We start from the raw sequence: 17813 nt of genomic DNA, 5'->3' as shown, positions 1-17813 counted from the left end.
ACCACCTGCATTTGGAGAAAAGGTACGAGACAAGATGATGATGCAACAACATGTCACTAACCTAATGAGCATAGAATTAAACTCTGACACAGACTGAGTAATTGCCTATGTAAGGGCAAAAGGAGGGTCTGAGGTTCCGTGACGATTTGAACCCGTGTTTTTAACATTGTCGCAAATACATAATTTTGGTATCAGTGAACCGCAAATGATCCATTTAGTATATCCTGGTGTTTTCGCTATGCTACGAGCAAGAGCACTCCTGTTACAAACACATTTCTGATCTACCCATGGCATCCATCTTAGAACACGGAAGCCATTTTGTATTCCTTGCCCTCACATAGTCAATGGACACGCAATGACCTCTTTCATTTAAGGACACGTAGGCTTTAGCCGGCGATTCACCTTGCTAGTGACACGTGCACCTTAGGCCAGCAACGCTGTGGCAGCATGACTCGGCAAAAGTTGCCTCCCCAGCCTGAGGCCAGTCCTGCTATACTGGTTCCCGTGTTCGTTGGCCTGATCATGATTAGGCGGCCGAAGCCGGTAACCGTGCCCATTTACGACCCACAAACATCTCTTATCCTGTTTTTCTATCTTCTGCACCTGGCTCTGCTCCTTTCCTTCTGGGCCTTTATTAGGGGGAGGTAACGAAATTTACGATGAGGCGGTCCGGGTCTTGAATGAAAAGTTGACATGGGATTATGATGGAATAGTGGGAACCCCTTGTTCGTAATGTTTTGACATCAGATATTGTTGACGATTCCTGTGCAACGCCAAATATTTATTGTTTAAGATACAAAGGTTTTGGAATGTTCTAACATGTAAAGAATTTGCCTGAAGCCCAATATTCAGTATATAAGGAACAACCCTCTTTGTACAAATTGAACAGGCTCCTAGATACTGCCCATGTGTAGTTTCTGTGACTTCTGTGTCCCTGCAGTAATAAACCTTTGGTCTTTGACGCCACCATCGAGAAGCCCGTGTTTCTGTTTGTTTGTGCACCGAGGCAGGTTGAACTCCGGGGTCTTCGGGTGTTATCCCTGACACCTCTGGACGGAACCAAAAAGTCCAGAACTCCATCTCATCCCATGCTTTTGTGATGAGTGTAGTTTGTGTAATGTTGCTGTGCAGTGTGTTGTGATGTGTGTGACTGTGTTTCCTGACGTGTGTTTGCTGTCTCTGATTTTCCCTAGGTCACTCCCGCAGCGCCATGATCATGTACGACTAGGATCCCTGAACCTGTTTACGTCTGTTTCTGAAGGCAATCATGTGAATAAACATGGAGGCAAAACATCATTGAGTGTGTAAGTGAAATTTATTTACAGGTTGTGCATTTGTGCTGGTGATTATTTACAAGTAAGTGGGGGGGAGGGAGTTGGAGTTGAAGGTAATGGCAGATGAAATGTCCGTGCTGACACCACATTGGGGGGTGTCAGGCTAGTCCAGCAGACCAGTGGCAATGATTGTCTCTGTGGGACAGGATACTTTGCAGGGTGAATGTCTGGCACAGGCAGTGACAAAGTCATTGGCGGCCCCTCTTGGAGCGTGTGGATGGCGCTCCAACACTGCTCTCACCCACTTCCAGCCTTGGGCGGCACCTCCGTCTCTGAGGTGGAACAGAGTCAGCTGGGGGTGCAGGTTGGTCATGGGCCACATCCGTCGCCAGAGGCACAGGTGGTGGTGGTGGTGGCGGCGGCGGTGGAGGCGGAGGTGACGGTGGAGGTGGAGGTGACGGTGGCGGTGGCGCAACGACAATTGGTGGAGGGGGGGTTGTTCCGGCCAATCCATTCCCTCCACATTGTTGTCTGCTGGCCCATGATGTGCACTATCTGGCCAAGGTACCCCGAGATTTCACGCAACATGTTCGTGTTGTCCACTGAGTCCTGGTGTGCACGATCTGCATGTTCCTGGGAACGGTCATATGACACCTGGCACCTGGCTAGGGCTTGTAGGGACTCAGCCACAGGATGGGGTAGCTGTCCTTCCTCTGTACGGCGGAGTGTGGGTCGCCTGATTGCCTGATGTCCCGTCGCCTCTCTCCTTTGTGGCCCACTCACCCTGCTTGGGTGTGAGGCCGATGGACCTGCGTTGTGCGCTGGGTTAGGCTGGGTGGCACAGGCAGGAGTCGTGGTACTGGTGGTACTGGTGGTACTGGTGGTGGTGGTGGTGGTGGTGGGGACTCTGCAGATCACAGAGGCAGGTGTCGCTGGAGTCACACATGCGACGGTTGTCGGGCCCGGGAGTCCCTGTGAGCCAGATGGCCCTGGCTGTCTGCTTGGGCCCGCTCCATCCTCCGCACCGGAGCTGCCTGTGTCATCGTCACCAGAGAGTCCGGTATGTGTGGGAGGCGAGGCTTGCGGCCGGGTGCTGGTTTCCCCAGTCAGTTCACGATCACCTGAGGGACAAGATAGAGCTGGTCAGTAATGTGGACATTACATGTTCATATAGATTTGTACACATTTCTGTGTCCTGTCGCACACACCCCACACACCCCACCCTCCACCACCACCACCCTCCCCGTGAACATGGGGGCCTGTTGGGAGTTGTAGTTTGGACCTCTCACACACCACACACACTCTACCCCCCACACCCTCCACCCACCACCACCACCCTCCCCGTGAACATGGGGGCCTGTTGGAAGTTGTAGTTTGGACCTCTCACACACCACACACACCCTACCCCCCACCACCCTCCACCCACCACCACCACCCTCCCCGTGAACATGGGGCCTGTTGGGAGTTGTAGTTTGGACCTCTCACACACCACATCCTCCACCACCACCACCCTCCCCGTGAACATGGGGGCCTGTTGGGAGTTGTAGTTTGGACCTCTCACACACCCCACACACCCTACCCCCCACCACCCTCCACCCACCACCACCACCCTCCCCATGAACATGGGGGCCTGTTGGGAGTTGTAGTTTGGACCTCTCACATACCACACACACCCTACCCCCCACCACCCTCCACCCACCCCCACCACCCTCCCCGTGAACATGGGGGCCTGTTGGGAGTTGTAGTTTGGACCTCTCACACACCCCACCCTCCACCACCACCACCCTCCCCGTGAACATGGGGGCCTGTTGGGAGTTGTAGTTTGGACCTCTCACACACCACACCCTCCACCACCACCACCCTCCCCGTGAACATGGGGGCCTGTTGGGAGTTGTAGTTTGGACCTCTCACACACCACACCCTCCACCACCACCACCCTCCCCGTGAACATGGGGGCCTGTTGGGAGTTGTAGTTTGGACCTCTCACACACCACACCCTCCACCACCACCACCCTCCCCGTGAACATGGGGGCTTGTTGGTAGCCATGTACATGTTGGTGAGTAGGTGTCCGACGTGCATGGGTTGGGGCGTAGGAGATGTGTCTTCACAGTTGTGTGAGCCTGACCATGTCGTACTGATCGTGGTGCTTGGTTTGTACTTACCAGCCTCTTCTCCTTCATTAAGTCCGTCTAGGCTCTCTGGGTGAAGTATCACCAGCACCTTCTCCTCCCAATCGGTGTAGGGTATGGGCTCCGGGGGTGTTCCGCCGCCAGTATGATTGGCTCTTGCATAGTTTTTGGCACGGATGCCTTTCACCCGGGTCTTCAGGTCATGCCACCGCCTCTGGATTTCATGCTTCGTCCTCGGCACGGTCCCTGACGCATTCACCCGACTGACGATCCTGTCCCACATGTGGTTCTTTTGCGCCACGGACGTTTGCTGGACTTGGGCCCCGAAGATGTGGGGCTCAACACGGATGATTTCATCTACCATTACCTTCAACTCTGTCTCCGTGAATGTAGGTTTTTTTTTGGGTGCCATGGTGTGTGGTGCTCAGTGTGTGGGTTGAGTGAGTTGGGGGGTGCAGGTGTGTGGTGTGTGATGTGTAGGAATGGTGTGGTGGGTGTTTGTGTGGTGGGTGTGGTAGGGTGGTGGTTGTGTGTCTTCTATTTGAGTAAGCTGTATATCGATTAGGGCCTCTTGCTAGCAGAAATGCTGTGATGCAAAGGATTGTGGTAGTGTGTGGGTGTCATTTTATAGTCGTGTCTCAATGGTTGTTGGCAGTCAGGTGGTAGGTGGGCGTGTTGACTAGTGTGCATTATTGGGTACTTGGGGCGTGTCATGGTGGCTTGTGCTTGGTGTTGGTGTATCAGGGGGGGGCGTTGTCAATGTTCGTATGTTTGCTTTGTACTTGCGGTACACTTTCTGACATTTGTTTGACGTTAGGGATGTTGTGCGTGTTGGCCTTCCGCAGTGATGCACTGTTTATCGTTGCATTCTTTCCGCCGCGGACGTGGATGGCTGTGCGTTCCGTGGTACAGGCGGATTTATCCTAATTGCGGACACGGAGTATTCACAGGTATGGCGGTAAATGTGTCTTTTTCAGCGGTCATTCCCGTCCGCGGCGGTGGCTGTTCATTAGGCTCCGTCCGCCGCGGACGGAGTTAGATGTGTTCCGTCCACCGCGGACGGTGTTTGTTATGATCCGTCCGCCGCGGTCGGAGTTTCGTGACATGAATATCCTAATCGCAACCGCGGAATCTCCGCGGCGCAGCCGGGAGTAAAATTTCCCCGACCATGGCGGACAGTACCCGTTTCTGTCCGCCATCCTAATCGACCCCTATGTGTGTGACATGCTTCATCATCGGGTCTGCTTACAATACGCCCCCGCGTAGCCACGCAGGGGGCGGGGCATAGGGAGGGGGAACACACTAAAGACAAACACAGATCAACACAAAAGTGACAAACAATGATCACACCAAAATGTGTTGTCCCCAAGGACTGGTTAAGTGGTAGACAAAAAGTGCAGTTAGGACGTGCTCATTAAAACTGGCTCCTAGACACCCGTTTATGCTTTATTCGTGGGTCCTAGGGTCAGGATTAAAAATAGTGGAGGATGGATAAGTGTTTAGGCAGGAGGTCAAGATCCTAAAACACTCCTCCTTGTACTGCGGTGATCAACATGTTTCGACCGTTTGAAAGTGCCCTCAACTACGTGGGTCACATCGGTCTTCTTCAGGACAGTCTATCTGTCCCAGTCCTTGATCACCTCTTACCTATACTTTAGTAATTCGTCAGAGGGATACCACGTTGGGGGTACTTCCACACCCGTGGAACATTTATTACGAGTCTATTAATTCTTAAGGCTCGAACTGGCGTAGGGCGGGTGGACCCCCAAAGAGCACAACTGTTCCGATGGAGCAATCCAGCAGCATTGGCGCCCGCCGTGCAAAACGCTGTGTAGGATTATGGCATTAAATTTTCATTAACAGACACTTACCTGGCCTGTAACAAATTTTGAAAATCATCGACATTATAACAAATGTGGGAAAGAGGCCTGTGGAAAAACTAAGTACAGACTGCCCTTAGTAGTATGTCATCTGTGACAGATAAAGTAAAGTCCACATTTGTAAAGCGCACAATCACCCGTAAGGGTCTCTAGGCGCTGGGGGCCGTCGGGAAGATTAAGCGAGCTATTGCCCAGAGTCACATGGTGCTGGGCTAACCTGCCGCCGGAGCCGGGGATCGAACCGTGGTCCCCAGATTCCAGCGTCAGTCGCCCTGGCCGCGGCGCCACACCTCTTCCTCAAGATACCAGGCATTCGCTATGTACATACAGTACAGAAAACTACAAACCTGGCTTAACGACGTAAACCTTGACGACTTCGATCCCCAACTGTCACCGATTACCAGATTCACTTGGATTCACCCAGGATACCAACCTCTCTGTCAAGGTGCAGATTGCCATAAAATCAATGATTTCCTGGTGCCAGCTCTTTGTTCTAAAGAAAGTCAACCTGTTTTTTCCATAAAGCGACTTCAGAACTGCTGCTCAAACCCTTGTACTTCTGCATCTGTATGGTGGTAATGCCATACTTCATGGCCTTCCAGACTCAATAAAGGCACTCCTCAGGGGAATCGTACTCACAGCAGCATGTCTCATCCAGGGCCTGAGAAATGTGATCACATCTCCCCATCCTGATGAATTTCATTGGCTCCCCTTGTCCGCCCGCACCATCTTCAAAACTAGCGATGTAATTTACAAAGCCAACACAGCCAGCACCCCCTCTTACCTTGCCGACAAGCTCAACATATCTGGTGGTATTCTGCACACCCGCAGCCAGGACACCATCAGAAGTGTAAAAAGAAAAAAACAAGACAATAGAAAAATTCCATCTATGCCCCCTGGATCTGGAACAACATCCCAATACCAATCAGGACCCCCAACATTGCTTACATTTAGAAAAGAGTTGAAGACTCAAATCTTTGAAGAATACTACATCACAATGAATTAACTATCCACATCTCAGTTTCCTCTCCTATTACTCACTGACTTTAAGCTTGCCTTTCACCATGTACAGTACTTGTTGCCTTTTGGCTAGGTTTGCTCTATAGAAAAACAATATACACACATAAATATACAAACATACATGTTTTGTCCGCCATCAAAAACCACCATAGTCAGCATAGGGTATTTCTGTCAATATTGCAGACCGGTAGCACATTATTGACAGAGGAATCCAGCAAAAGTGATGTTGCTTCTAACAAAGCCAACTAGAACATCCACATTATAAACAAAATACATGATATGCACCGACTGCTGGTTAATCAATGTGAACATCTGTGGATTTTAAAAAATAATTGACAGACAACAATGCTAAATGATTTTTGTCAATCCATTTTTAACATTTGTAAAACTTATGTATGTAACTTATTAATGTCAAATAGGTGTTATTTTAATACAAGTAATATTTTTTGGTCTATTTTCCATTTCTGGTGATTTTCATGAAATTGTATTCATTAAAATATATGTTTATATATTAAAAATAGTGTTGGAGTATATAACAGACTGAATATATCATGTTCACATTTTTCCCATGTTTTGTGTGTATGTATTTAGATATTTGCCTAATTATGTTACTTTTGAAATATGTCAATGGAACATATTTAAAAAATAACATAATTAGGTACATATCTAAATGTCCATGGAACATTTGTAAATTGTTAACATTGACATATTGCACTCATATGTTGCAGATATGTCCATTAACCACCCCAGGCAAGAAGGAGAAGGACATGTATAGACCAGTGTTTGTACATATTGTTGACATGTCCTCCTTTGCTGAGCTTTTTGGGGGGGGGCAACATTTTTATATTAACAAGCAAATATGACAAACCACAATTGATGTTTTTCTCCATACTGAGCTTTTATTAAGCCACATTTTGTAAATGTTCATGAACTTTGTATTGTGTGTGTAGACTCGATGATTAAATTAACAGTTATGTATGCAGTTATAGTTTGATAACAAAACAGTTATATTAGCAAGAATTAATTTGACTCATTCTTTTTATTCATTATTTACTTAGGTTGAAAAAAAACGTCACTTTATTTTGAAAACCATAGGCTTCTCTGAAAATAAGTTAATTTATATGTTGGATGAGGAATTAAGGAAGAGCCAAAAGTTAAGTTAGAGTCCTTTTTTAAGACAACAGTTCATGAGTGGATGATAACTGTGGGGAAATAAGGTGGATAAGGAGAATAGTCCTGACACTTACTTCAGGGCATCACCTTTTGTGTCTCCTGGTGGCACATTCTTTGGTGTTGTCCTCAAGCCAGCCAGAAGAATGACCCCTCCTAAGGGCCACTGAAGCCACATGAGTGTGAATGGGAGGGGAAGGGGGATGGGGGAGGGTGACTGGCGGCTCTGTGTGCAGCAGGGCCCCGCCTTTCCATGAAGCTAACAGCTGAAGATATTTTTGGGAACAGCTGGCAGCAGATGGTGATTGGACAAGGAAAGTGGCTGTTAATTCAGACACTGTTGCATGCACTGCTAACAAGCCATCCTTCACCCCCCCCAGCAGGCAAAGTTTGGACACTGAGGTGACGTTCCGAGAGATAATTATGGGCCCTCTGAATATCATTCAAGCCCTTATCAGATCATTCTGGGCCTTTAGGAATTCACTAAATTGCCCTAGCTTATTCTTCTGCTGCATAACTGCACCCATCAACAAAAGACCTCATGGGGTTGACATTAGTAAATGCAACCTGAGCATCCCTCGCCCGGGCAGCTCCTACTCCAGTGCTTTCCAAACTGCACTGTGACCTTGACTGGCTCGCCACAGGTGTAGTGTATCCTGGCTGCACAGCAGATGGTATGGCTGTGGTTGTTCCAAGAGCCAGGGTAGGGGGTGCCCCGATTGTTGGGAGTATGGGGCACCGGGGGCTTGTGAGGGCCCTGATATCTATAATGGGGACAGGACTCTGTTGGATGCAGTAGATCGTGTGTCCTTAGGGAGAATGAGAGACTAGAGGAACCAGTCACACAAACCTGATAGGCTAGGCTGGTCTTGAAGATTATTCTCATCAGCAGGAGTGCTGCTCCCACTGAAGGCTTGTGCTCTTTGCATTATAGTTGAGGCTGATGACTGAGATCTTGCTCCTTCACCTTGAATAAAACAAAAATATATATATTAATACAATGATTGCTGATTAAAATTGTTATTACACTTTTCTGTTGAACACTTGGACTTTATTGATATCTATATTGTCAAACTGGACATCAATGATTTTTGTTACACACTACTGATGGAATTAAGGGTTCAGATAAAACATTTGTGCCATATTACAAATAATTATTGTGAAAAAAGATTAATATAGAGTGACGTAGAGTGATGTGGAGGTTCACATGACAGAACCGGCCTAGTGTGTATGAGCCATAAAACCTACAGTGTTTGGCTCTCCTGTCCTAGGGTCCATCACAATATGCCTTAGCAACACTGTGAAGTAGAATCTCTCAAATGCTTGCCTGTCAATATAAATAATGTTGAACAATCCTAGGCTTCTCATGGAGGTTAGTAAGAACATACGACACCCTCTGATTGCAACATACAAACTATAATATAATATAATATAATATAATGATAATATAATATAATATAATATAATATAATATAATATAATATAATAAATATGTAGATTTACAATACTACCTTTTGATTCTTAATCCCAAAAAAGTGCTATATAGTAATATATATAAAGCAGTAACCCCTTTGCACATTTCTGGTAGGCAATATGCGGGTATGATTCAAAGGCATCTAAGTTAGCTGATGCCCTATCACTCTACAAACCCCCTTTTGTAGAAATACATAGTGGAGGTGCAGCTCTACACCTCAGTTCTTACTTACCATCTTTGACAGCATTTTTCATACAAATTGACAAACAATCTCTGGGCATCAGGTGGCAATGGTGTCCATTCCACAGACAATCTGTTGTTAGCAGAGGTATGGTGTGCCAAAGTTTAGTGAGGCAGCTAAACCACTCTTGTCAGGAGACGCAGACCACTTTGCAGGGCATTTTTGTAACGTATACATTGCTCTCTTGTCACTTCATTGTAGGTGAGCCGGTGCAAATGTGTACATTTTTAGAATAAAAATGATTAGTTATTGCACTTTTTACGGTCTATCCTACTCATTGTTATGTGCAAGGATAATATGTGCTAAGTAGAATTACTTAGCTGACATAATGGCTTACTTTCACTAAGACTCCACTTGTCCATGCATTAGCTTTTAAGTATCATTTGAATCATGTGTATTTGGTAAAAAATAAAAAATAAATAATAAAACTATTTGCATATTGTAGAGACACGTTAATTTAACACCCATAACTCGAACATTTTTGTCCTGGTGACATGGGTTCATTTGCCGTTAGTTATACTACCCTACATTTTTATTTTGATATTGTAGGAGATCAAAAGAGAAGGTATGTGTTAAATTAATATGATAAAAGTAGGCTGTGTATTATTACTTGACAGATGTTATTACATAGGGGTGTGTGCTTTGTTGTCCCAATACAAGATCACAGCAGTTTGATTGAGTTACCCATATGTGTTGGGTTAATGAGAAGGTTGTGAGTAAATAGAATCAATAATGAAGTGAGTTGTGAGAAACATTAGGTACCCTACTTGTGTGAATAGGTTGTCATTATTGTAGAAATTTGTGTTAGGGATTAGGGGTGTGAGAGTACGGAGATGGTGAATTAGTTATTGTGAGAAATCTAGTGTTTCTACTTACGAATCAGTGCTTTACCTACAACTGCAATGATGCTCTTAACATGAAGTACGGAAAACACATTCTCCTCCCACGGCATGCGGTTGAGGGACACTGGAGAACCACCACCAGTTGCTAAGACTTCCTGCTCTGCCACGGATGCAAGGAAACAGACTTCCCCCGCAGGTCTTTCCACTGTTTGCAGATGTCTTCCTGTGAGCTTCTGGTGTTGGAGATAGCATCCGGTTTATCCATGATTCAGACCCTCATTTCACTTTTCTGCTTCATGGTTGTTGTCTGGACTAGTGCTCAAAGCAACGGGACTCAACTCCAGTTATGTAATGCATCATTGCAATTAACTCATTGCCTGAGCATCTGGAGGCTCTTCTTTCAGTCATCTTTGGTAGTTTTGTGAGTTGTGGAGCTCTGCTACTGCAGTCTGTGTTGTGAGTGCATGAAGCTGCAGGTGTTGTTTGTGAGTAGGATGTGATCAGGTGAGTGGTGACAGGTGTGTCTATCAACATTGAGGGACACGTCCAACATCAGAAACTTAGTCTCTCATTGCTGTCCTCCCACATGAGGGTTCCCCATCCCACTTGGTGGGCAGATATGAAGGACGTTGACAGAATGGTGTCTGTTAAGATTGGACGTGGGGGGAAGAAGTTCAGCCAACAGACCATCCTCATCTTAAAGATGGCAGTCCGTCAGGCCAAACACTAAACACAGTGACAGATAACCACCAGCCTGACAGGTGGATGAGATCTGCCATGACGGAGGTACGATGGTCCTTCTACCAAATTCAGGCCCATAATATTTTTAAACGTTTTACAAATAGTAATTTATTTTATATCATTGTGTTGTATTTCAAAGATTAAATTACATGATTTCAAAATTGTATGAAGAGGTATTTGTTCTGAATTGATTTATGTGGGGATTTCTGATTTGTTTATGGTAGAGTAGGCTATTGTAAAGTTTGAGCAATAGTTTCTAGGTAGTATAATCCTTGGTTCTGGGAACAGGATTATGGGAGATGTTATTTTATGCATTTCACAAGTTTGATTGGAAGGATTTAGCTAACTGTTGGACTAGGGCTTGCTTTTGGTGTAGATTATTTTTCTTAAAAATGTTTATAAAATGATGGCAGCTAAGGTGGCTTCTTCCAAGAGTCTTTCGGAAGGACTTAGGCCACCTTTCCACTGCATTTTTTATTTCACATTCCTTTATTAGGGTTGCTGACAAGGTATGTTTGGCTTCAATTGGTGCCTTTGCCTTAGTATCTGAGTAGTCTAAAAAGAGAGTTACTTTCTTTTCAGGTGTTTGGTAGAATGGTGATACTTGAAGATAGTAGTATCATTTTGCCATGTCAGTTGATGGGGCATATTCTAGCTCTATACGTTTTTTGATCTCAAATGCAAATTGAGCATTTGTAGAGTAGTCAATACTTTGGGTAGATGTTTTGAGATGTTTCCACAAAACCTGTTTATAATGGGACTAACATCATTCTATTGCACTGCAGTGTTAGATTTTAAGGACTGTTTGAATCATTGCCTATTCAAAATCTATAAACACTATTTGGGGCAGTAATTGCTATTTTTTATCAATAATTGTATAGTAAGTTGTAATATGCACTGCTTTGTTTATTGGGCATACATGCATAAACTTTATTTAGCAAGAATGGAATGTTAGTGTTGTGATTGTGGTTGTAGATAGTGTACCTCATTATTTTCATTATCATATGGAATAAAGTTCTCTTTATTTTTAGGTGACCAAGCATATGTATCTCATTAAATCGTTTTGGGCAGCCATGGGTTGTGTTTCTGTTCTTTTAGTTCTAGTAATTATTCTCCTTAAATATGGAAAGGAGAGCCCTTGTGCCATTACTTCTTCGGGGACTTTAGAAATAATGTCTTTATTTATAGGTTGTCAGTCTAGATATTCAGTCAAAAAGTTGTGAATATCCCATTCGCAGCATTAGGCGTAGACTATAATGCATATGTAATATAGCGGAAGGGACGTCTGCCTCGAATATAATGGAATATCCCATCAATCAAACTCTAAATAGGGCCCATCGTTTTTAGAATTAGACCTATTGGTGCTGATGAGCCGGTGTTTGATTCTTTGAAGTGTTGGACTTTACTGCAATTTTGTACTTCCGCTATATAATGTAGATGATTGTGTTCTTTCACATTCTCAACAAAGCAATTTGTGTAGTTGCAAGACAATAACAGCCATTTGAATAATATTTACTGCACTTTCAGCAGGTCCCTTCTTTAGTAGTGCTCTATTTACTATAGGTAAAACCTGTATATGTTGTGTAGGTAGCTATATTGGACATTTTAGAATTCTATAAATTTGAAAACTATTACTGTCATTTGTTATTTTAAAATTGTTTTTAGAATTATTAGGTTGAGCATACCACTTTATGCCATTTTGCATTAAATACTTACTTTTATTCTTATTATTTGCTGCCATATTCTTGCTTTGTGCAGTACTTCAAAGCTGATTTCTTGTATTTGGTTTTCAGTCTTTTCAAGGTTTGTTCTGTATTGTATATATATAAAAAAGAAAATACATTTAATTATTTTTGGTTAGTCTGACTTATGAAAATTGTATTTTCCACTGGTTTAGTGGAATGTTTTATTTTGAAGAATCATTAAACTTACTTTATTTCTAGAAGTAGTTCTGTTGCTTGAGTAGAGTGAGCTTTCAAGGTGCTGGAGTGCCTGCATTCAAGCTAAGTGAACGTCTTCTTTGCTATGGGCTAGCAGCGCAGCAATTTTGGTGTTTTGGTATTTGCTGTTCTCATTTTACACTGGTTTTATATTATTTCTGTTTTCTATTTGTCAATGTGGTTTTCATTTTCACTGGTTATAATTTTAGTTAGATAATAATTATTTTGAAAGAATACCTTATGTGGAGTGTGCTAATTAAATTGTTACTTACATGTGTTGCTGTATTTGCTGTATATTTGTTTATATTTCTGTTTTATTTTGTGTTCATGTGTGTTATTTAGTGTGTTTTTGCGTTGTATTTGATATACATAACAATATTATATTAGGCAATGTTTGATAACGTGTAGTGCTGCAAACCAACAGCTGTGTACCACCCTTAATAGTAGGCCCAGGAGAAAGACTCTTATTTCAGAAGCACGTTTAGCTTACAAACAGGCTATAAAAAAGGAAGCTGGCAATCAAGGAAGAAACATGAGAATGCCTAATTAAAACGTGTAAGGATAAGGACCTCAGGAGTTTTTAGAAAATTGTGAACGGAAGGACATCAAACACACCACTGCCTTAAGGGTTAGTGTCTAACATCAGTCCAGATAGGTGGCTGGACCATTTTAAACAACTTTATTCTTACAGGAATAACAGTGTGGAAGATCATGGGGGCGTGGCTTACCATCATGGCCGCTTAGACGTTTATCGGCGGAGCTCCTCACGGCGAGCCAAAGTTATGGAATAACCCTACATTATCCTGGCCCCCAAAATTATGTCCAAAGATCAGCGGAATAATGTGGGACCACACATGAACACGCAGTGAAGCCGCAATCCTGAAGTGACCCCCCCGAACTGCTGAAACAATACTGCAGCCTCCGAAGGACGTCGGCGCCATTTTGACGCTCGGAATGCTGGAGAGAGCAACAATGGCGAAATCTGGTGGCTTCTTTGTGAGTAGCCGCGGAGAAGGGGAAGCATAAGGATCCCAACAATAGACATTGGGCAGGTCGAGCGTCGGTGTCTGAAAAGCGCCAACGACAGGGTAATCGGAGCCCCGAGTGGAGGTGCCGTGGAGAGGGACCGTCTTCGGGGGTTGAGTGCAGACGTGGTGTACTCAGTGCCTCAAGGAGCTGCTGAGGGTCGCGACCTTACCCACAATATCAGAGGTGACATTTTTTCAGCTTCTCGGCTCATGGGGGGTGAGGTGTATTGAATTGCAATGCATCTGCCTCCATAGAAGGGCCCGGGGTGAAACGGGGCTTGCAGAGTGACTTGGAGGGGCACACGCGCAGGAGCTGTACATACATTAACCCGGTCTCTCTCCAGGAGACTTGTGCTGCCTAAAATGCCGCATACCTGTTGAGGGGGCACAATTGTATCCAAAGACCCCAGATCAGACCGGGCTCTGATTGGGAAAGACGGTCAATGAGGATTCTTGACTGAGGGGGATGCATTGCGCTGGAGGAGGTACTAAGGCCCGGAGCAACTAAATAAAGCACAAACGAGAACATCACGGGAGGGACTGCAGAGACCAGCCCACAAAAGGTGGGTTGTCCAATGTGAGACACAACTGGATCTGATTGCCGGACCTCACAGCGGACCATGGGGAACAGAGAGCTGGTGCAGGGCCTAAAGCTGTTGGGCTGGAAGCTGGAGGCCTAGCCTGAAGCCCTTGGGAATGGTGACACGGGTGGACCTCACACCCGGTTGAAATCAGCAATACGAGGTGCAGTGAACCCACCAGTGATCATGGTGAAAGACAAGACAGCGAATGCACAGGCGAACACAATCTTAATCTATGCTCAACCTGTATTACACAGCTCTGAAACTAGAGACGAAGTGGCTGCAGGAGGAAAGGCGGCCACCGAATACTGAGGACCCTCCCACACTAGCAGATGTCATTCAATCCATTCAATCGACTAGAGATGACATGATTAAAAAAATAGACAGAGAGGCCATAGACGTGAACTTGCTGCGATGTTACCTGTGAAAGGTTTCTGACAGAGTATCCACCACTGAGAACGATGTGAGAACACTGCAGACAGAGGTGAAAAACCTAAGCACCACAATAGTTGAACTTAAAGGACAAGTGATAAGGCTGGATGATAGGGCGGAAGACTCAGAAGGAAAGGTTGAGGAGAGGCAAACTGAGGTTTGTCGGATTCCCTGAAAGAGCGGAGGGTCCCTCCACGGAACTGTTCCTTGAGGACTGGATAATCCAGGAACGTTGACAACTTAACAGTCAGTTATACACTGAGAGGGTGCCAAGTTCCGGACGAATTAAGGTCCTTCAGGATGGCACACTGCAGACCTCCTACACAGAGATGGTGCCGGACTCAGTTGACAGTACACCCGACCCGGAGACTGGCATTGGAGGTCCAGCCAACGGACATGGATAAACACTGAAGGGCGAATGTGTGAGAACCAGTTGCACAGATAAGTGTCCAGTTGCTAACCGTATCCCGGTGTGGTCCACGATACACTTATAATTGGTAATGCCATGGGCTGATTCTTTGTATATGTTAATTGCTGGGTTAAAACATAATTGTAGTAGGGGCAGGGTGGCCGTGAAGACAGCAACGCCCCCCACTAAAGTTCAGGCCCGACTGCGACGCTAGAGAGTAATCTCGTGCCCTGAAGTCTGTTCTCCTGCACAGCAATCGATAAGGTATAGCTACCTGGACACTAACTAAGGTCGAATTTATTTCTAGACCTCGGACATTTCGGCTAAGAACTCTAAAGTTCCGGATGGGTAGGGAGGGGGGAGGAATGGGGCGGTATGTGCAGTTTTTTATACTGATTGTATGGCAAGCATCGAAATTCACGCATCTGTCCATGGGTGGGGGAGTTGGGATTGTTCAATTGAGAATGTTTTTAGGGGTTGTTGGGAAAATCTAAAGGTCGTAGGATGCTATGTTCATGTCACACAGACACCCAGGATAAAAGCCAGATAGGCATGGGGGAAAGATGTAGAGATAAGAAACAAAACAGGAAACAATCATGTCTATGCAAACTTTGAAACTACTTAATTGTATTATACGGGGATGGCGGGCCTTAAAAAGCGTCATAGAGTGCATGCATTCTTGAAACGATATAAAATAGTGATAGCACTGCGGGCTGCAGGAGACACATGTCAGGGGGAATACTATTTCAAGTATACGGAAAAGGTGGAGGGGGAAGTTATATGCCACCTCATCCTCGGGCTTTGCACGAGGAGCCTTGGTGTGGGTGGCATCTGGGTTCCCGTTCCAGCACCCACACTATGTTCCTGATCCAGAAGGGATATATGTAATCCTTCACGGGAAATGGGAGGACAAAGAACTCTGTATTGTTGACATTTCTTTCCGTCAATATTACAACCATACATGGGGGCAGAACTTATTCTTTTTGGGGATTTCAACTGCATCTTCGATGCAACACTGGACAGGGAGCCCCCCAGAGACCACACCAAGCCTTGCATGTCGAGGTCGCTTAATACCATAATGCAAGGCATGCACCTTAGAGACGAGTGGAGGGCCCGGTACCCCACAAAGAGAGAATTTTCTTGTTACATCCTGGCTGCTAACATATTTAGTCGAATCAATCATTGCTGTCTTACACCTGGTCTCTCCCCCAATACAGAGGGAATATCGTACCTACCTTGATATCTGTCTGATCACGCTCCGATACTACTGACCCTTAAGAGCGGACCTGGCCATCTAGCCATTCCACTCTGGCGACTCAGAGTTGAAGAGCTCAGCCCATCCGGACCAGGCTGGAATCATTCCTGGATACAATTTACGTGGCTTGCACATGTATGGCATACACCGCATTTAGACACAGAAAACTGGGCACTGAGTCTCCTGGATGTACAAGCTTATGACTCAGTGGAATGGGTATATATGTGGGCAGTGTTTAGGAAGATGGGACTCGGTGACAAATTCATAACCTGGATGAAAACACTATATATTAGTCCTACGGCAAGGGTACGCCTCCAAAACCAAGTGTCGGATAGTTTTGTGTTACAGAGGGGTACCCAGCAGGGTTGTCCCTTGTCCCCACTCCTTTTCACTATCGTGATGGAGCCCTTGGCGATCACCCTAAGAACTAAATGGAGGGATGGGAAATCCAGCTGGGCGACACTAACCATGTGATGCCTATGTATGCCATTGACACGCTTATATATATATATACAGCACCCTGAAAAAGCGGTACCTGTGCTTATAATGGAGCTGACAAGGTTCGGGGAGGTGTCTGGACTTCACCTTAATCTGGGGAAGTCAAAACTTTTTCCCATGGGAAGCCTGGCTGCGAAGGGAGACAACGAGCTGCCTAGAGTGGGAATGAAATGGGTCAGGTAGTGGGAATGAAATGTGTCAGGAACGAAGTGCGACTTGGAAAATCGAAATAAAGAAGGTAGTAAAAAGGGCACCTTACACTCCCGATGCCCCGCTATGGGTTGTGCAGCCTTTTAAAAAGATAGGATAAACAATGTCAATTACTAAATGGACACCGCCCAGCGATTACTAACAAAGGAGGAGGCGGAAACTATGTTTGAATTGGGCAGAGGGCAATATCTGCAATATGCAAAAATCTCTGCGGTGGCTTGTGAGCTATGGCCGACATTTCCACAGGCGCTGTGCATTATGATAGTTATCCAAACAATAATTAATATGGTGGGAGGACGTAGACTGGTCTCTCATATCTACAAAGCGCTCAGAGAGGATCTTCCTGCCGATCCCCTTCCAATACATGTCAAATGGGACGCTATACTGGACGAACCCCTGTCAGAGATGGAATGGAAGAAAGTACATGAGGAGGTCAAACAAATCAGCTCCAACACTGGATTCAAACTCACACAATATAATATTGTGCATCAAGCTTATCTAAACCCGCAAGTGCGACACAAAATATATCCAGACCGACCCGACAACTGTCCGAGATGCAGACATACAGACGCTCACTTTATGTACATGAAATTGGATTGTCCGGAGTTGGCTCCCTATTGGGGGACTTTTGAGAAAGATGTGGGCTCAATGAATAAGTGAACCCTTGGCTCTCCTGTCCCAGAGTGCA

General features: G+C 45.3%; 1 protein-coding gene across 2 annotated transcripts in view; it reads right to left on the bottom strand.

Annotated features, from left to right (window-relative positions):
- Positions 1–17813, bottom strand: part of SVEP1 (sushi, von Willebrand factor type A, EGF and pentraxin domain containing 1) — a 1097507-nt gene that overhangs the window by 322094 nt on the left and 757600 nt on the right. The window contains exon 31 of one of the 2 annotated variants that reach the window (XM_078676696.1): positions 8325–8441. The exons of the other annotated variant lie outside the window; for it this stretch is intronic. Within the exon in view, the coding sequence (XP_078532822.1) occupies positions 8325–8441 (117 nt within the window). The remainder of the gene's footprint in view (positions 1–8324; positions 8442–17813) is intronic. 2 annotated transcript variants of the gene reach the window in all.

This window comes from Lissotriton helveticus, chromosome 2_1, assembly GCF_964261635.1.
Source record: "Lissotriton helveticus chromosome 2_1, aLisHel1.1, whole genome shotgun sequence".
NCBI lineage: Eukaryota > Metazoa > Chordata > Amphibia > Caudata > Salamandridae > Lissotriton > Lissotriton helveticus.
The sequence above is the reverse complement of the archived record's forward strand: the minus strand, read 5'-3'. Positions and strand labels throughout refer to the sequence as shown.